At 32.4% G+C, this 22,122-nt stretch overlaps 1 protein-coding gene across 2 annotated transcripts in view; it reads left to right on the top strand.

Annotated features, from left to right (window-relative positions):
* The window catches only part of LOC143244702 (matrix metalloproteinase-21-like), a 52,704-nt gene that overhangs the window by 15,381 nt on the left and 15,201 nt on the right, over positions 1-22,122 (top strand). The window contains exons 1-4 of one of the 2 annotated variants that reach the window (XM_076489820.1): positions 5,038-5,232; positions 16,348-16,647; positions 18,383-18,677; positions 19,494-19,771. In XM_076489820.1, coding sequence (XP_076345935.1) covers positions 16,477-16,647; positions 18,383-18,677; positions 19,494-19,771 — 744 coding nt within the window. In that variant the 5' untranslated portion in view covers positions 5,038-5,232; positions 16,348-16,476. Of the gene's footprint in view, positions 1-5,037; positions 5,233-16,347; positions 16,648-18,382; positions 18,678-19,493; positions 19,772-22,122 lie in introns of those variants that run through there. The other variant, XM_076489819.1, reaches the window with a different exon arrangement.

Raw genomic sequence — 22,122 nt, 5'->3', positions numbered from 1 at the left:
AATGGTTAATTATTCTCTACTGTTTTCACAATAGTATTAGTTAATAATTCACTTATGTAACATTATGAACTACCACAGTTATATTCTGAATTTTAAGTAGTTGTTTGTTTTTTGTCAAAGTCCACACAGACGACTTTAATTAATTTAGATCACTTATTAGCAAGACGACTTAAATTGTGAAACTTGTTTCAAGGCTAATAACTCGCACGATAGCTAAATTTAAATTTTCTTTTACTGACTTTCACTTGGCTGAACTTATTGTTTCTCGTACTTACCTAACTGACACCTCTAAGTTTCTAAAAACTACGAGATACTATGATGTAACAATATCAAATAGCAAGAAAAAGTTAGTGGTTTCGAAAAAAAATAATTTCATAAATACTAGAACATTTGGACTACACACACAACATACGACTTTTACAAAGTTATGTAAGGAAATGTATTATAATTATCGCTTTTAAAATACTTAACTTAAACTTTCTTGTCATGAAAATTACATTTTCATTACATGTTGGATCACCAAATGAACAAAATAATTCTTAGATTAAACAGTCTTGTATATACGTACTGAAAGTTGTCCACTCTCTTGAAACCATTTTTTTTTTCACAATCCTCGACTGTTTGTTTGTTTGTAAATCTCGCACAAAGCATGGCCAGGTGGGTTAAGGTGTGCGACTCGTAATCTGAGGGTCGCGGGTTCGCATCCCCGTCGCACCAAACATGCTAGCCTTTTCAGCCGTGAGGGCATTATAATGTGATGGTCAATTAAAAAAAACAAACACTACCACCTACCGGCAACTCTTCAATCCTCGAGTGATTTCAGATATATTAGTAATTATGCACTTACTCTTTGAAATGATGTGATACAAACCACTTACCGCATGAATGACCATTCTAAAAGAAAGCTAAAAAATTGCTTTTTATTAGTGAAGAACTATTAAACTTATCTAATACTGATTACCTTCATGATTTTATGCATTGGTTTCATTTCCACATTACACCGCGCCAACTCACCAGATCTCGTCCATAATAAACCATGAAATACAACTTGTATACACGAAGCTACTGTTGTCTCACACACAACATACACATGTGCAGTCCACTAGATATTCTTAGGCCCCATTTGGCCACCACTAAATGACCATCTCATGGAATTACAGTTCAGTGTTGCACAAAAAAACTGAACAATAATTTCTGAACTATATACACTGTGAAGATATGAAATTCAGTCCCGAGGTCGAAGATAACTAAATTCATTCTGTGGCTGACACTAGCTAGATGTGTCTGTATATCTAGTCTATCACCTATCATCAAAATGAAGTTTATGTTAACTGATGGTTTCATTGGTGCCAGATACATATCGAAATTCACAAACAGAATTTTGTTCTTGTATCTTCATGGACACAGCTAGAATTATTCAGCCCTATATAAACCCCAATGATTTGGTTGGATGGTGGTAAATCACACCAGTAGATGCCTGACCACAGCAATACAAAATAGTATGAGGTTTCATACACATAATTAAAAAAGTCTTTTGAGTGAGGGAACAAAGGGCCAGTTTGTACTCTTAGATAGCTCAGTTGGATTAAGCATTGTCCCCATTAATCAACAGTCCTGCGCTGAAACTCCATTTCCGGTGTTCAGTTTCCCTTATTGGCTCTTTCGCTGATAATAATTTAAGAGTACAAACAAACATACTTTTCATGTATTGAAATAGTGAAATTATTATTCCCGTGCCTTTCTTTTGATATGAAAATCTGGTATTCTGATTTACATTGTAAGCTATACTGTAATGTTTACTCATCGTGTCTATGAGTAACCATTAATCATTTAAAAAATTATAGTTATTAACTTATTCTTAATAATACTGTTTGTTTAATTAGTAATATTTAATCATTTCACTTCGTTGTGTCTAACTTAATTATTTTCATTAAGGTACATCGTATTCTAATTATTTCGAGTTCAAATAAATATTTTTGATACAGCCCTCGAGTGTCACTGCTGTATGTCTATGGACTTACATCGTTAGAATCTGGGTTTCGATACTCCTGGTGGGCAGAGTACAGATAGTGCATTGTGTTGTTTTGTGTTTAACTTCGAACAAAGAAGCAAATAAAGTAAACAGAAAATTACCTTTGCACAATACAATGAACCGAAGTAGTTAATGTCTAATTAGTTTTGTTTTTAATTCCCTAAACAAGTAATAAAACAATTATTTGATATTTTTCTAAAACTAATAGTTGTTGATTGCTTCGCTATTTAACTGTATGGATATCGGGTACATTTTGCACCTTATGTCGTGCCCCAAGTGACTCGGACATCTAAAATGTTTATAATGCTAACAACCGAGTCTGGATACCCGTGTTGAGTAAATCGTAGATAAGTAATTGTGTAGCTTTGTGCTTAGCGACAAACAAACAAAAATCATGTTATTTGTGCTTCGTTTTCAAAGGCGACTATACTCTCTAGTTGCATATTTCTCAGTTGCACTTTTTTTCTATATTGACTATGAAGGCTTACTAATCTTTATTTTAAAATAACCTTTGTCTTTAATAACTGTCCTGTATTTTACATTATGTTGTTCAAGTTATTTTTCCGTTTGTCTTGACAGAGAATGTAAAACATTTTATTAAAACTTGTTTATTCCGGCAGTTATAAAAAATTATGCAGGTACAAGAAATAAATAATACAACTGGTTTGTTTTTGTTAATTCATTCTAGAACAAAACCACATCAAGCTTTCTTCTATGTCCACCGCGGGAAATCGAACCCTGGATTTTAACGTTGTAATTCCATTGATACACTTCTATTCTATCGGTGGACAAATATAACTGGAGTTTACTTTTTTCACAACACACATTTGTCAAACTCCTAAAAACTGAAATTTTCAATTAATTTTATAGTTCAAACGATTTTCGAGATTCCTATTGTTTGTTTTATAATTAGGTTTTATGGGTTGGTTTCGAACGTACTTGCCCCACAGTGGCTCAGCGGTACGTCTGCGGACTTACAACGCTATAAACCGGGTTTCGATACCGTGGTGGGCAGAGTACAGATAGTTGTTTTCGAACATACTTCGAAATTTTGTACTCTCTACAAGTTAACTGTGAACTTTAAGTTTCAAACCTAAATACCGTATTCTAACAATTAATTTCATTAATACAGCTAGTCTCTCAGAACAAGAACGTATCTCAGTGAATGATGTTACCATCTTCAAAAGTACAATACTTTTTTAAGTTACGTATTATAATTTATTTCGGACGAATCTTCGATTTATTATGTTACGTATGTTACGTATTTTTATTTCAAATAGCTGAAAATTTCAAGTTGAATTTAGTAGTTAATTAGATGTTAATAATTACTCAATTTATGATACTTGCCAACAAGATTGACACACACAACTTTTTTCTTAACACAAATATATTTTAATATACAAACCACAATGCAATTTATAATAACGATTATTACTAATAGTTATTACAAATGATTGTTTATACACAAGAGTTTTATAAACTTACAAACAATACTGAGTTTTATATATTTTCTGGAATTGAATCTTTTATCGACGTTCATGGAAAGCAAATTTATACAACTGCACACTCTCTTAACAAAAATGCTAGCTAGCTTTATTCTTGTTTGGCCACACACCCGTTACAAGCTGACTATTTAGGGCAAAATTACTTATTGTCATCGTAGAAATATTTTTGTTTGTTCAGAATTACGCACAAAGCTACACAATAAGCTATCTGTGCTCTGCCCATCACTGGTATTGAAACCCGGATTTTGGTGGTGTGAGTCCGCAGACATGCCGCTGTGTTATTGGAAGGCTGAAGAAATAATAACATCCGAAGTAATTCACTGAAGTTGAACAGTTTGTAATGTTGAAAATCTACAAATGTTCTTGGTCAAATTCTGTATTTTTCGGAATAATAGGCATTAATCACAATTATATCTTCCATAATATAGCTGAATAATAATAATATTTTACTGTCTTTCACCTAGTTGCTTTTATACGAATCACACAAGACTTTAGAACTTTCACCAAAGTTCGAACACGCTAACGTTTTCTTAAAACAAATATTGTTGATTATTACTCTTAAGAATCTTCTACAAACCTAGAGAACAGGCGAGACTTGTGCAACAACATACGTCACATGCATAAATAAGCTATAATAAAACAAACATAGGCACTAAAATAAATGTAGAAGAGTAAAACTGTTGCACTTAGCATTAGCTTATCGACACAATGAAAGCAGTTGTTTAAAAATAAATCTCCTAAAAGCATATCTTGTTTCATAAGCTATTTTCTCAGGTAAAATAATAAAGAAAGAATAAAATTTCACTGATAAGTTGTGTTAAAATAGTGTATGTAGTTTTAATACATTTTATACAATGCTTTTTTTTCTGTATGTGAAATGTTAAAAATATATTTTATAAATACAAAATTTTCAAATATTAGTGTGATATTGTGGTATACGTGTTGCTTGGGTTGTTTCTGTAAGTACTTACCTATTGGCCCGGTATGGTCAGGTGGTTAAGGCGTTCGACTCGTAATCCGCGGGTTCTAATCGCCGTCGCACCAAACATGCTCGCCCTTTCAGCTGTGGAAACGTTATAAATTGACGGTCAATCCCACTGTTCGTTGGTAAAATAGTAGCCCAAGAGTTGGCAGTGGGTAGTGATGACTAGTTGCTTTCCCTCTAGTCTTACACTCCTAAATTACAGACGGCTAGCGCAGATAGCCTTCGTGTAACTTTGCGCGAAATTAAAAAACAAACAAACATACGTATTTGTTTTTCTTTTAAATATTAATAGTTATTTGTATGCATGTGGTTTCTTATAAATATGTATGATAATGAGAATTTGTCCTGCTGTGCGTGCACTGCAGAATCAAAGTATACAGACAAAAGGAAATCTGATCTCCATTTTCATTGGCTTTCCACTTCGTGACGTCTAATCTACAAATAACAGGCGTCACAATCCTTCTAATGTTAGACTTTAAGATGCAATTAACGATTAGTACTTCAAAGCAAGTGTCACAGTTTTCATGAAAGAGTGCAAGCACGTATACACTTGGTGAGTTATGTAAATATAACATTACAGATAGCGTACTCTCAATACATAACTTGGTGAGTTATGTAAATATAGCGTTACGGATAGCGTATTGTCAATACATAATTAGTCAAGTCAAGAAAACTTTCACTTCGTCTTTGTAAATCTTGAATCTATACAGGTGAGTTTAGATTGGTTCTTTGAAAGTTGCAACTTCATAAATATTATTTAGAACATTATAAAAGTTAATAAATGAAGAGATAGGTCCAGATTAATTAAACCTTTTAATGTGAAGTACTTGTTTTAAACCTAATTAGTTGTTTTTGTTTAATCGAGATTTACTTTATTTCTTAAAGTATGTTCCCTCTTAAGCAAACAAAATCGAACAACAATGCCAGGAGACTTGGAATCAATTTAACAAAATATAAACTATTTTTGTGCTTCTTTCTGACTGTTATACGTAATTAGTAATCTGACCAATATTAGGCTTTCGAGGAAAAAAACATATGCAGTTAAGCTTATTCCAGATTCCTTTTGATTGCAAACAAACTTGTAACTAGCTAACGCTGCTACAACAAAAGAATAAAAATAATACTTATATACTTATTGATTGTTTCTTAGCTTATGAAATAAATATTCAGAGAGTATGGGTTTAGTGTTCATACCATTAATAATAAATGATTAAATAAAAATAAAAAGTAAAGGTTTGAAAGAAACATTATATGGTGTACGTGGGCTGTCTTTTCTATAATAAGACATAACACTTTTAATGTAGTAAACATTTGAAAATATATAATAAAAAATACTTTAAACGTACACACTTGATGACAGTAGTTTCAAAGAGTATTATGTGTCATTTTTAAATTTTCATGTTATACACATTTTACTACTATCACCCCATTTACTGTTATCATTTTACTATAATTTTAGCAACTATTAAAACAAGACATAATTAATCGTCTATTTATTCAAAAATATATGTTCAATCAAAAATATTAAAAAACGGTGAATAAACATTTTTCTTTTACTAGTCAAACATTTCAGTATCTTACATTTTAAAATTATGTTAAATTAGAAATAATAAAAAAAAATATTAGTATTCAAGCCCACAATGTTCCCTATGTAAAACAATAATTATCTACTTTCTAATAATTGTGTATTTCATCATCACCTCCCAAAACGTCATGTATATCATAAACATCATTAACTCTCTGCTACCAATTGTCTTTCATCAGTTACTTCTCACAGTATCATGTCATTTATTACTTATTACCAGTTGCGTTTCATCTGTAATATTCACCTTCCGTTAACATTCTATATTTAGAAATGATGAAAAGCCATCTACCGCTACTTGTATTTTACTGTCAGAGTTCCCAAAAAATAGTTCTTGTAAAAATATATTATTAACTATTTGCCACTACTTGTGCTTCATCAGTAGCAATCTTCTTCCCAAAATTTCCTATTCTAATAAAAACACATCAGTACTTCTGCTACCAGTTGTGTTTTTTATCTTCTCAAAATATTCCATACCAGAAAAAGATCAGTAAGCGTTTGCCACAAATAATGATTCATGAATGATCATCCAGAAATGTTCTATATCTAAAAACTATTAACATTATGCCAGTAGTTTTTTTCATGAATTACCATCCAAAAATGTCTTATATTTAAACACTACGATTAACCACCTGCCAGAAGTTATCAGTTGCATTTTAACAAACTCTTTTACACAACGAGTTGTATCTAAAACTATTATTCACCATCTGTCATAAACTGTTTTAAACCAGTAGCAGTTCTATATTGTTAACTCTCTACAAATAGTCTTGATTCATCAATACCAGTCACCGTCGATAAAAGAATGTATAAACAAATGTTATCACTAACCATCTAACCACAAACTGTTTCCTACAACGTCCTATATCTAAATACTATCATATTATCAGCTTTATTTCAAGAAGCAACTTCCTATAATTTTCTATATTTCACATTTACTATTCACCTCCTGTCGCTATTTGTATCATGAGTAGCAGCCATCTTACAAAAAGTACGGTACTTAAAAAAACAACATTGATTTATCAGTTGTGTTTCATCATTAACGACTTATTCTTAAAATTTATAATTTACCATTTTCTACTAGTTGTTAGCAGTCATCGTCCTAAAGCATTCTGTAAGTATCATTTCACATCACATGTGATTCATTAGTTGTAACTATTTTTCAATGAGAGCTCCAGTTTGGTTTGATCCTACAAAATCCTCTATCTAAAAGCTGTCATTAGCCATTAACCTTATTTTCTGTTTCACTAGTAGCAGATACTTTCCTAGAATGTATTATATCTGATAAACGTTATCTAGCTGCCTCCAGTTGTTTTCTATTTGAGCAATTATTTTCTAACGATGTACAAAACTAGCAATATTAATATTTCACTAGTTGTGTTTGGATATGAATTGCGTTTCATTAGTTGCAATCAACTTTCGTAAATGTGGTCTATCTGAAAGCATATTTAATTATCTGCTAAGAGTTTTGTTTTACGAATCATCTCCTCACAATGATATATAACTAAATAATATGATTTACCAATTTCCACCAGCTATGTTTCTTCAATACTCTTTCCACAATATCCTGTATATAAAAAAAACAATTACTAACTATCTGCTATAGTTGTGTTTCATAGCGACGACCTTCAGAAAATGTCCAGTATTCAAAAATTATCTTTTACCATCTGCATTCGCATTTTATTTATAGTAAAGCACCTTCCATAAATTTCGTATATCAAATTGTACACACACTTCTATCATCAATCGCCTTCCTTAGCGTCATATATATGTAAAAATTATCAATCAGTTGTTTTTCGTCAGTAATATTCACACAACGTTTTATACGCAAAAATTATCATTAACTGCATATCAATAGTTTTGTTTCATAAGCAATTTTCACAACGTCCTATATTTGAAGGATACAATTAAATGTTTGCCACCAGTTGTGTTTTATCAGCAGCAATCACCTCCTGATGGCAGACGATTAATGATAGTTTTACATCAGTGATCTTCCCATAACATCATGTATCTCAAAGGTACAACCTTAATATTTCTTATGTAGCTCATACTTCAAACCTCTTCCCTGAAGGACCCAGTCTTACTCACTTAATAACAGAAAAAAAAGGACAGAACGTTTATAAAGAATTTGTAGGCAAAAGAAGAATATATTTTTGTTCATTGAAGTAGTAAGATGAGGAGCAGCATTTTCGTAGCTCAGCTCTGAAACAATTCTTTTGACTCAGGATATAATTCTTCAGGATATTTATTTTTCATTGCATTTCACTACTACCCAGCTTATTCTCGGTATGTTATAGAGTATAAAGGATATGAATCAGTGTAGTTCACATCCAGTGCTGTTGTTTTCTCATTTCAATGAACACAGACCAATAGAATCATTACTAGGTATTTCGAACTCCTCACCATTTAAAACAGTGGATAGAATTTAGAATACGTGACTAGACTTTGTTTTCAAATAACCCGCCTTTACATTAGCGGGAAGAGATGGATGATGTGAAAGTTAGTATGAGAGCCTTAATTGGCTTATATATATATATCATTCTTTCAAAATCTGATATACTCCGACTTGACAGCTCAACAACAATGACCAAGTGAGAGAAGTTAGTAAGAACCCTCATCACGATAAGTGCTCTTGGGAAATTCGTAGTATTGTTTGGGACTAGCTACCACAATAGGTATTTACCCAATGGCCTATCAACTCAAAAGCGTTTCTTTCTAATGTTGTTATGACGATTTGACCAAAATATCCAAAAATTGTAATTTCCTGCTTTCTTTGAGAGCGAAAAAATCCTTGTGTATTATAAATAGAGGGACACTGGGAAATAAATGTTCTTAAAATTAATGTAAAGTTTAAAATTTGTACCTATTGATCCAATCCATCACAAAGTATGCCAAACGCAAAGCTTCATTGGGACTATACCTACACATATATATGGAATACCACACTCATTGAATATTTTTATATTGATACTCAGTTGTCATTATTAACAAGCCAACCTTACCCTTAAAAATCTGTCCAAATCCTTCCATCTATAGAATTTAATATGAATATAGCATATCACAGTGTTTTAGGTGTCACTCAACTTAGGTAAAATTTCATCTCTCTTTCCCGGTTTGCCATACATGGTGAGCTTCCTCTTTCGGCTGTTGAGACGTTATAAAGTGATAATGTATCTCGCTATTAGTTTGTTAAAAAAATTTTAGTGCTGACTTCCTGCCTTATCCTTGGTCTATGACTTCATGACTGAGGAAGGCTAACACAGTAGTCCTCTAATAAAGTTGTGTAATATTCAACAGTTCAACATACAAACCTTTCCTGCAAGGTTCTCTCACCATGAATGATAATATGGATGGAAATTATAAAGAACTCTTTTAAAATAAACCCAAAAACTTCAATGGAGAAAATTACAATTATCGAAAACCTGATAGAGAGTGTTAAGACATTTTTAGAAGCTAACTAAGTTTATCAAGTGAAGCGTTTTAGATAAGTGTTTAAAAATAATATATATGGTATATAAACTAAACATTTTCTCGAAAGAAAAATCAAGAAACGAGATAGAAAAGTTTTGAAAATTATTTCGAAACAAATTCGGAAGTATGATGAACAAATGGAGAAGTAGAATGCAGAGTTTGAGAAAAATAAGCCGCCGCTAGTACAGCGGGAAGTCTACGGATTTACAACGCTACAATCAGGGCTGAAAGGGCGATGTTTGGCGCGATGGGGATGCGAACCCGCGATCCTCAGATTACGAGTAGCACGCCTTAATACGCTTGGCTATGCCGCGCCTGCTTTAAAGGCAATCACATGCCAACTCCCACCATCAGCTCTTTTGCATACTCTTAATCTACATCTGGTGGTATTGACTGTCATATTATAATCCGTATGTATGAGCGAGAAGGTCGGACAAATATTTGCACTATCTCGATTCTCAGGTTTCAAACTGGGCATTAATTATTATCAAATCACGACAGATTCAGAAGGAGGTTGAAAAAAGTGATAAAATAATGCTAGATGAATTTAAAACAACAATCAAAGTTAATCTGTATTTGTATTCCAGAGCAATCAGATTGTGTTTAATTTAAAAACTGAAAGAACAAGTTTAAAATATGCTACTAATTTTTAATAAAAGCTGTTTTACATTTTACATTCATGCTAATCATAAAGCATGTAAAACGCTAAACTTACAGAAAGCATGTATTTTTATTTATCAATTGGAATTAAGTATTATCTTCATATAGCAGAACGTAGAGTAGGAGATAGAAAAGAAGTAGCTTTATATTGTAACAATAACTGCCAATTAGTTATAACATGTATATTGTAATTCCTAGTTGGGTGTACAATATTTCCTTGGAAAAGTAGTTTTAATTAAAGTTAAAGTACCTAAATTGCGAGTGCAAGTTCAGTAAAATTTTGCTGGTGTTTAATTTTGGCTCTTTTACCTGTAGCATGCCCCAGTACAACGTTATGTCTATGGACTCACGCCACTAGAACTCAGGTTTCTATATCTGTAACGGGCATATTTTGTGCAGCTTTATGTTTAACTTCAAACAACTTGTCAGAAGTTACTTGCAAAGAAACTTTATAGGAGTGTATTAGAGACATTTATAGTAACATTCCAAAGAACACTTTGATTAAATATGTTGCAAAAATATCTAAAAGACTGTCTGTAGTTATTAAAGCAAGGGAACACAAAAATTACTGTTTACTGAACTTAAGCACTTCCACTGAGTGTCTATTGTACTGAATATGAAAAATAAATATTTTTTTTGTTCTACCTGATGTTTATTTTCTATTGTTCTTAGAAAATAACCTGTAATATATTTTTTGACTTTGTGCTAACACTACTGAACACCACAGTTTGTCGGCTCTCAAAAGACTGGGAGATCAATTAAAAGAGCACTCTAATCCTAAGATTAAGAACAGTTCTAGCATTGTTTTAACACACAATGGTGAGCTGGTGTTAGTAGACATTAGCACAGTATTATGATATGACCAATAAAACATAAATCAGTTGGTAAAGACCTCTAGAAATAGAATGAGTGATACAGTTGCTGAGGAATTATGTTGGTTAATAAACTACCAATGCTACATTTTCATGAACTTATCTTTAATACGACATGCCAATTTTAATTAATGAAAATTGTGAATGATGACTATATCAGGAGGTTTTAAAATATTTACTTGTAAATTGATACAGACTCATAGTCATAAAGATAAGTGAAGCCTGGATGTCATCCATGACATGCAAATCATTACAGTTCCACTTCTTAAACGTGGATAAACAGAGAGTTTTTTTACGTGTTTTCCCTTATGGCCACTGCTTTTATGTAAGAGCTTCCAAGCACTCTGCCTTAGATGGAAACGGCAGATCCGTATAAAAGGGTCGGAATTCTAGTGAATTTGGGTGAAACTGAATAACAGTTGTAAGTCTTATTACCCTCAGAAACAGAAATCGGGAAAATTTTCGATTTGTCTGTCCTTTTGTTTATAACTGATAATGAAGCTTCGTCTTAGTTGGAAAGAGATTCTGTAAATAGAAAAGAGATACCTTTCTACACTCCTCATGAAAACAACAATATGAAGTGCAGAAGCTCAGTTTTTCTGTGGAAAAGGCATCGCCATCTTCAAAGTAGAAGATACCATCAAGTGTTTTCAGTTTCTATACTTCTAACTTAACTCAGCTCATTTATGATACATCTAGAATATAAGAGAGAACTACAAAGCTGAAATACTACAGTTCATTTGTTATTTACTGTTTTTGTAGTTCTTAGTACTGCATCAAATGCTAACTAAAGAGTCACAGAAATATTTTTGTAAGTATGCAAACTATTCACATTGAAACCAACATAGAGAGTTTTGAATACATATTCCAATAGAACATTTAAGATATCCAGTTGTGAAATCAGCAGGTGATCATGTAGCACAAAATTATCATTCTATAAATGATACTTTATACTTTCTGTACTTGGTGAAAGTTCATAATTGCAGAATTGAGAAAACAAACAAAAATCGTATTTTCACAAAAATTTATTTATTATGACCACAGTTCCTCTTGATGAAGTTAAAGTATTGTTAGGGTTTGACCCCAAATAATTTATTACATAAAGCCCTTAATCTTCAAATTAAACTTCTGGATGAGATGTTTTGAGACGCGGGTAACCATATCTCAGTTTCTATGCCGAATTCGGAATGTTTCCAAGCTGTTTGTATGTATTTTGATTTACAATGCGGAAGGTGTCATACTAGATAGGAATGTTTTTGATAAAACGTAAGATGATTAGTAACTTTAACAGGTAGTGAGGTCTTGGATGTGTTTATGTGTGTCTTCTTATAACAAAACCGCACCAGACTATCTGCTGAGTCCACCGAGGGAATCGGTCCCCTGATTTTAGCGTTGTAAATCCGTAGACTTACAACTGTATCATTGGTTGTTTTGGTATTACATACTTCTTTGTTGTTTTACAGTTCATAAGAAAAGCAGTAAACACAGTGCTAACTATCCATATTTCTTCAGAAGGACATACCGTACTGTCGAATCTAAAGGAATACAGAGTTACTAGTGTTTCATACCCACTATGGCCTAAACATCAAAAAACAAAACACCTACAACATCCACAAGCATTATTGATAGTGGCACTCAGTTGACCACAAAATGATAGAGCAACCTACTCCAGGTTTTCTGGAATTAAAGACCAGAATAATACGTCAAAGTGGCTCATGGCTATTTTAACTACCATAATTCTGTATTCTCTTTCAAGGATCGCAATGCATGGCAAATGTGTATATGGATATTTGGTTTCAAAAATGTTAAGCTACACAGACAGAACATTTACTGGAGGGTTCACTTACTTCTAACAGAAATCAGCTTTAAGAGGTTTATATGTAAAAAGAGAATTAGAGCTTTATAATAATGCGATATAAAATTTTTTTAGCTTAAATGATATAACAAAAAAGATAGATAAGTAGTTGAGAACATTGGGTTTGATAAATAGAGTGATATTCAATTTAATGTTATGCATAAATTTAACTGTCAACGATCTCGTAAAAAAACAGACCTCAAAAACGGAGTGAACATAGCCTTCTCCTTGTCAGCTGTATTTATATTTATATCCAAACATACTAAAAATCTCTAGGTGAGAACTTAGATTTAACCGATAGTGGCACTTAGTTGACCACTAAATGACTGAGCAAGCTACTTTTGGGTCTTCTGTAAATTGGAATTAAAGACTGTTCGTCTTATTCGAATATTTGTCATAAAATCTTAATTTTATAAAATCAAGATTGTATATCATGAGTTCGTCTTCATTTTCGTTAAGTGCATCCTCTAGTTTACAGGTACCGTTTCTTAATCTTGATTTTAAATTTATGTAACGATTTGTGCGTCTTTTTTAAATTACCATATATAAAGATAATATAAAATCGATACATTTACTTAAAATAACAAGTAATGTTGGATGTTCCTTTAAATAACCAAAGAAGAAGTTATTTGTTATTGGATACAGGATTGATAGAAATCCTCTCTTGGTGCTGAACCTATTTTTCTTCTTGGTGGAAAGAAATCTATTGTAGAAAAGGTCACAATGGGAAACATATCGAACGTTTAGGAGTACTACAAGAGCAATGTGACTGACCAGTATTTGATAGCTTGTAAGATAATGAGAAATATCCAACAGCTAAACGTAAGAACAATTAACAAAAATTGTTAAATTTCAAACAAATGACACATTAATTACGAAGACAAATTATCACGTCTTTTGCTCGTTCTCTTATTGTGTCGTTTATTTTTCATTATTTTTATTTTGTAATTTTTTCTTCTGTAATGAAAAGAGAAAAGCTTGAAACGATATAAAACACGAGTAAGTTGAGCTTAATTTACTTGGTTCTTCAAATTGTATAAAAATAGCACTTCGATAAGCAAAACACGAACATGAATGTACTGGTCGGTTATAGTTTATAGACAGATTTATTCTGAAGATATTGATTTTTTAAGTTATGAGGAAAAAAGTACTCACGATTAGGATAATAAAAGTAAAGTATATTACAGATATTATACTAACAAACATACACATTTATGTATATGTGTTTATAACCAAATAACCAAACATAGGTGTCAGAAAGTGTTCGTGCGTCTCTTTAATGGTCAGTTGTGTAGCCTTTCAGGTGAATTACTTGGCGCAATCTCTCCTCATAGCCTTCCATGATCGTTTGACAGTACTTGACTGGTATTTTCTTCCATTCTTCTTTACAGAAGGCCTCCAACTCTTGCAAGGTTTTCGGATGACGCTGATGAACCCTGATCTTCAACTCATGCCAAACTTTTTCAATTAGGTTGAGATCGGGTGACTGCGATGGCCACTCCAGAACGCTTATATGGTTCTTCTGCAACCAGGATTGCACATATTTCGATGTGTGCTTAGGGTCATTGTCGTGCTGGAAAATCCCAAGCCGCAAGTTCCGAGCATCATTCTTGATATAAGTGCCTAATATATCAACGTACTCTTCTTTTTTTACGATTCCGTTGACGCGGTGAAGACTGCCTACACCAGAAGAGCTGAAGGAACCCCATAGTATGTTTAACTGTAGGGACGGTGTTCTTTTCAAGATTTCGTTCCACCTTCTTACGGAAAATATAGCGAACATCATTGTGGCCGAAAAGCTCAATTTTAGTCTCGTTTGACCAAAGAATATTCTTCCAATAGGTAAAGGGTTTATCTACATGCTTTTTTGCATACCTCAATCGTGCTTCTAAATGAATAGGCTTTAGATATGGAGTTCTACGAGGACGGCATGCTTTGAACCCAGAATGAGCGTAACATGTTCGTAACTGTGGACGTGTTTAATTCAACCCCAGTTTCCCTTACCAGTTTCTGTATGTCATTACGTGTTAAACGAGGGTTCTTTCTAACTACTCTGAGAACCTTCCCCTTGGTTCTCTCTAGAATTTTGGTGGGGTGTCCGGAACGAGGGAGGTTAGAACTTGATCCTGTAAGCTTAAACTTGGCAATTATGCTTTGAACAGTAAATTTCGGCACATTAAGTTGTGTAGCAATGCCGAAAAGAGACACACGAGACTTGTATTTTACAATATTTCGTTTTTTTAAATCACTGGACAGTTGTTTCCTATTCGCCATGATGACCAAGCAGATAATGACGGAGACGGCGCTAAATTTAAAGTACATTTTTTGCTGGCTAAATTCCCATAATTATGAACTCAGTGTCTAGTTTTGAAATGGTATAATGTAGTTTATTCGCCAAACTAAACAAAATTGTTACGGGAATATCAGTTTTTTATCATGTTCTGAACTGTACGAACACTTTCTGCTCCCCATATTTTTGGTTATTTTTCGTTTAATTTACACAAACAATTTATGTAGATGTGCGTTATTATAATATTTATAATATATTATACTTCTATTAGCCTACTCGTGATACTTTGTAAGTTATAAGCAAAAATCCACTCGGGTCGCAAGGGTAGTAATACTTTCTGTCGTAACTGTAATTTGTATTAAATATTGTGTGATATATAGCCCTGGTTTCTTTATTTTATAATATTTTATTATCGTTTTAGTTATTATAATTATAGAATATGCGAGTAACTTATATTTTTATCACCCAACCAGTGACAGCAGTTCTTCAATAAACAGAGAAGAAAAACACACCCTTCATATCGAGCTCATAACAAATTGCGTTGAATCGTGGAAATTACCGCGTGGACCATTTGTATATTGACTACATAGTTACTGAAGACGACCATACAATAATAATAAGTAAAAAGTTCACAGTCTATGAAAATAAGTGTCGAAATCTGGCTCATTCTGTGAGTGAAAACACTCAAAGGAAAAAAGTTAAAGAAATTAATGTATTTCATTCAAATTAATATATTTAGTACGGGTATTGTCACAAAAGACACACAACTTTAGTTAGTACTTTATAAACCGAATCTCTTTCCTTCGCTCTTTTACTTTATTAATCGAATAATGGATTTTGTTGCTGTTTTTTAATCTATCATTTTATATTATACGTGCGTTATAGCCTTGTTATAAATTGTGACACTAAGTCTGATGTTCTATGCTTTTGTTTCACAAGAGATAAATTTTTCCATATTTCAGTATGGCAACTGGAGCTCTGCACACGGTGTCTGTTCAATAGCGATTTTGTATATGCTTGTTTCACCAGTATTAACTATTCTTAATGTTATGTTTTATTGTTGCTTGATTTCTTTAGAATCACAATTCTGTTTTACAGAAGATCTTTGTAATCTTCGACTAAGATAGACCTCTGGAATACAAGTATTATTTATGGTGATGTATTTTCTACCAAACACAAGCAAAAAACATTCGGAGACAACAGTTACTTTCCAGTCGTGAACCGGTCATGATAGAAATACCAATGCCTGAAGTCTCGTTCGTTTTCATGCTTTGCTTATTAGTTCGAATACCTGTCTTTAGAACGGAAGAAGTGTTGCATCTCAGAGACCGTCATCATTATTTAAGATATAGAACATTCAATGATAAAAACCTAGTCACCTCAAAAGAAAAAGCAGAGGTAAAGTTTTACTGTGGCCTTTATTCATTTTTATCATTGCTTAGTCGTTTACATATGTTTTTACTTTATTGTTTTCTTTCCTTTAAATTCCCATTTTGTTCCTTTTTTGAACAAAGGAAGTTTTGTTTCTTGTTGCCGATCAAGGTATATATATTTGAATGTAAATGTTAGTCAAATAGCATAAATACCTAAATGATATTACCTGCCTTTTTCGTAGTGGTAAATGTTATAGTATTCCTTCCGCTAAAAAAAAAATCAGTATATATATATATATATATTGAGTAAAGCCATCAAATGCTGGTGATATTTGCTTGTTTTTTGAATTTTGCGCAAAGCTACACGAGGGCTAATTTGCACTCGCAGCCCCTATTTTAGCAGTGTAAGACTAGAGGGAAGGCAACTAGTTATTACCACCCACCGCCAACTCTTGGACTACTCTTTTACCAATGAATAGTGGGATTGACTGTCACATTATAAAGTCCCCACAGTTCAAAAGACGAGTATATTTGTTTGATGGGGACTCGAACCCGAGACCGTTGGATTATAACTCGAACGCCCCTAACTACCTGGCCATTGATGATATTTAAGCATTAGGACAGACATATGTAGTTTTCAATCATGAAACGTAGGTTCTAAATGCAACCTCATTCATTTTGTTAAATTTTAACATTGAAACATGGGAGCTTAATAATATTGAATATTCGACAGAAATAGTACAATCGATGGATGATACATCAAAGTCGGTTTGTTTGGTGAGAATACTTTTCTCGCTTTGATGTAATAAAAGGTTAGAGTGTAGAAGATTTCACGTACCTGACAATCAAGTTTATAAATCTCTACAGTGTACATATCGCAGAGAAGTGTTATGAAATTAGCTTTAATATTCAGAAAGAACGCCAGATTAGTATGCAGTTTGGAATAGTTTCTTTGTTAATAACAGCAATAAATTAGGGAAATCATGTGTATAAAACACATGCGTCATATTTACGATGTTTTAGACATCACAAAGATAATGTGATTTATTTATTGTTACCATTTTGTGTATCCAAATTATCGCAAACAGAGCAAATACATTTCTCATTCTCTCCACTAAAATTTAATTTTAGAAAAAGATATATGGAGGATTGACCATCGTTCTTGTGGCAATAACTGATGATTTTGTGATATTTATAGCAGCTTATGAATTTTCGGCTTGCTAGCTATTATCATCTTCAATTATTTCTTTAATGTTTTGTCAATGGTGTAAAGAAGAATTCCTAGCTTCACCGCAATTAGTTTTTATCCTGATAGGATGTACCTTTAGGGTATGTTATTGTCCTAAACACTTTACAGTGCCAGATGTTTTTTTCTTTCTGCTTCTGTAGAGAACACTGATGTTTCTCTTAATTAAATTATTATGTCTTTTACTTCTATTATACGATTTAACTGTATAAATATTACTTTCTAGAAATATTGGTTAATTATCTCTCCAGCCACTGATTATGTTTTGGCCTAATCAGCGCAGTTTCCTTTAATGTGCGACAGAGATGTTTGTTTATATAGTGACTGTAGTATCCTAACATATCCAGTAAAATTGTTGATAATTTAGATATGTTTCAAGAATCTGTAATTAATCTTCTATATAATATACTAAATAGTAATTATACATTATTTTGCAATTGTTTCGTCTGGCTTTCTTTTTATTTAGTTATTCTAATATTAATGTTCAATTCTTGTGGTTTGCTAACCGTTACAGGATATCTTAGCAAAATATGGATATTTGAAGTGTGGCTTTAGGAGACAAAAACGATCAGTGTTTCCAGATTTCTTTCATGTGCTTCCAGAAATGAGAAATAGGTTGAAATCACATCCTGGTTGTACTAGGTCAGATTTGGAGAATGCAATCAAGAATTACCAGAAAACGTATAACACACCTCAGACAGGTCGTCTGGATGCAGGAACCTTACAAATTATGAGTGAATCTCGCTGTGGAAACTCAGATGACGAATCAGCAGCGGTGCCTTTTCAACCTGTACAATTAAGTGTACGATGTAAGTAACATTGTGTTATATCATGAAACATCCTTGAGTCTTCTACATTTTTATTTACCAATGGGAGCTACTGCTAATGTATTCCAAAAGCTACAATTTCTAGAACTCGATCCATTTTCTATTGGCAACAGAGCGTCTTTACTAATTGAGTTAAAGGGTTAATTAAAATTATGTTACCCAAAAGACATTTGTTAGCTAGTAAACTATTTTTCTACTATATTGTTTTCATATTAGGTCTAATAAAATCAAGACTGTTTTATTTTTGTCAGTTTGTTTTTGTATCCCAACATTCTTAACTTCCGGATATCTATACTCTATTCTTCCAAACAGCGAAATGCAAGAACAACTGATATAAAGGATTAATTTGTTAATAAATGCTTGAGAGGAATGTTTGAACTATATTGGCAATTTATGTAAGAAATTAACATGTTAAGAAAATTTGCGGAACATATCTGTTCGAATGAAAATATTCCTTTTGAATCAAATTGTTAATAACTTCCTAACAGGAAAAACTAATTGTATGTGCAATTGAAAAAAAAACAAACTTAGATAGGTAACGTGTGCTTTTTACATAATTTCCAAATAGCAATAAAATTTACATGATTGCACACCTTAAACGTGTGAGGAAGTATCAGCAAGAATAAAGTTTCTTTTTAAATAGATCCTCAAATATTCCTTGAATAAATGGGTACGAGTAACTACGATGTAAGAAACATTATGCTTACTTTACGCTTAGGCAAACTGGAGTTAAAATTTCAGAACTTGAATATATGATGCGTTATTACTCGTATTGTTGTTGCTTTCTTGTTTACACAGCTGGATATCCTCCAGTAAGTCGTTTCAAACGGGAAGTTCCAAAACTAACACTCAGTTTGAACGACATAATTATGGCGTCATCAGGAAAGCCTTTTACGAGCCTTGCACCTTCATCACAACTTACTTTCTCCAGAAGACGACGTTGGATGGAAGATTACATTGAGCAAATTGAGAGTGGAAATTTTGACCGAAAGCTAGAGAAAATACAGGAATACCTCCAGTTTCGAAGAAAGAAGCGTTCTTTACATGATATTGCTGAAATATATGCTTTTAATTCGGTTAGTTTGTTACTAATTTTCGTTCAGTTTTATATTTTGTGCAAAATCATATCATAATTTATGTTATTATATTCATATTCGTCTTAATAAGATTGTTTGAATCATTTCTATACAATTTTATACATAGAAGTTAGTGTGAGCAAATATATCTTTTCATAAATGGCTAAAGAAGTTTAAAAACAATAAAATTAGAGCCAGTGTTAATTCTAAAAAATTATATTGACTGTTTATTTTAAATTTCGAGCAAAGCCACCGGAGGCCTATCTCTGCTAGACGTTTATAAGTTTGAAGTATTAGATTAGAGGAAAGCTGACTGTCTTCATCACCCTCCGCTATCTCTTGTGTTACTATTAGCCAATGAACAGTGAAATTGACCAAAACATTATAACTCCCCCACCATTGAAGGAGCAAGAATGTTCGCGCATGGCAGTTAAACTGAAATACCCACAGAGAAAGAACTTAAAGAACTCTTGGGTATCCAAAGTCGAGTCCGTATAAACGCTAATAGATTAAAAAGATACCAACGTCACCCTGAAAGGTTGTCGCATTGTCAGCATTAAGTCTAAAAGGTCGAAAAGGTCTACTGTGAAAACTAACAGGCTAACAGTAGACAGCTATGAGCATAATAGAGTATAAGATAGTTTATGTTTTCCTCAATCGATTGTTAGGCATAAATATTATTGCACTGTTTGTGACACAGCTGGTTAAACTGTTAATACACATAGACATAGTAGTATAATGTTAAGAATATTCTTGATTTGTTTGAAATGAATAATATTTATTTTTGTTAATAGATAATCTTCTTAGTGCTTGTTATGTTATAAGTTCGCAATTTCTAATATCATTACATTTATACAACAAATATGTTAGTTGTAAAATTTGTATCTGTGAACCATGAATAACTATATCTTATAATTAGATCTTTCTTTGATTTTAGAATAACTAAATTATAACTAATGTAGATGTAATTCTATTATGAGTTATTACCCTACTAAATCTTTATTTGTGAGTTTATGCAACGTTAATTGTAAGTATAAGTGTCATTGGGAAATGTTTTCTCTTGATTTCTAATTAAATCCTAAAATGATATCTCGCTTTAGTTTTCGCATGAGAAAAGGTTTGGCTCTAAAACTTTACCTGATCCTTAGTCTAAATATAGATAAGCATTTTTATTATGCTTTTAACTGCCTCTTCTTGCTGAATAGTATTGAAATATCTCTTTTTTTCATGCGGTAATTTTACTCTTAAAACTGAATACAACAACATTTATACCTTATATTCTAGTCAAAAATGTATCAATATTATTTAGTTATATTTCAAAGAGAAATCCTTTGTAAAGTAAATATTTAATGAGTTAGTTTATTAAGGAACACATAATTCTAATAAATGCACGAAGATTAGAAATTGCTTTTTAGCCGTCCTACCAAAAGGCTTATTTTATACAATTAATATTATAAAAAGACATATGTTAGTTTACCATTAGTTATCTGAAATTTGAATCTCCTAAAAAGTTAAGATATTTAAAGGGAATAATACTCTTTCTTTGTGGTAGTATAAAATTCTAAACTCTTATTGCATGCTTTAGAAAATAACTTGAATGTGCACGTGACAGTTAAAGGCTTGAACACATATTAATAATGACTGGTTGTTTAACAACAATAATCTTGGTTAGCTTAGCTTATTTTTAAATATAAATATTCAGTTGAAATAAGCTTACACATTTAAATCAAATTGTTAAACGTAATGTTTACAATGGTAAGGTTATGAACACAATTTATGATAAATAAAATAAGAAAGACCTGGCAAGACCAGCTGCCCTCCCTCTAGGCTCTCACTGCTAAATTAGGGACGGCTAGCACAGATAGCCCTCGTGTAGATTTGCGCGGATTTCTAAACAACACAATATAATACTGACATATTGCACCTAAAATGTTTTAATTGCTGTGTTAGGTTAGAGTAACCAATTCATTGATCATGTACTGACAGTGCTAGATTCAGTGGTAGATCCGTACACTTGCAATGCTAAAAACCGTGTCTATAAACCTGTGATGAAAACAACACGGATTGCTCCTTGTGTAGCTTGACAACAAACACAAACATAAAGAGACTGTCCTTTTTACTGAAAAAATGTTCGAGCAATAATCAGATACGTTACCATAACGCTCGGTTTATACATTTTCATTGCCTGACATTGTATTTGGATACTAATAACATATACTATCACACTGTTAGAAGTATATCTTTCGTGTTTAAGTAACAGGGTTTATCCAATCTTTGTGAGTTCCTTTAGGTAATAGTCAAATAAAGAAGACACTGTTAGATACCTTTCTTGATTACTCTTTCATAACTTA

Source organism: Tachypleus tridentatus, chromosome 2 (genome assembly GCF_004210375.1).
Source record: "Tachypleus tridentatus isolate NWPU-2018 chromosome 2, ASM421037v1, whole genome shotgun sequence".
Classification (NCBI taxonomy): Eukaryota; Metazoa; Arthropoda; class Merostomata; order Xiphosura; family Limulidae; genus Tachypleus; species Tachypleus tridentatus.
The sequence above is the reverse complement of the archived record's forward strand: the minus strand, read 5'-3'. Positions and strand labels throughout refer to the sequence as shown.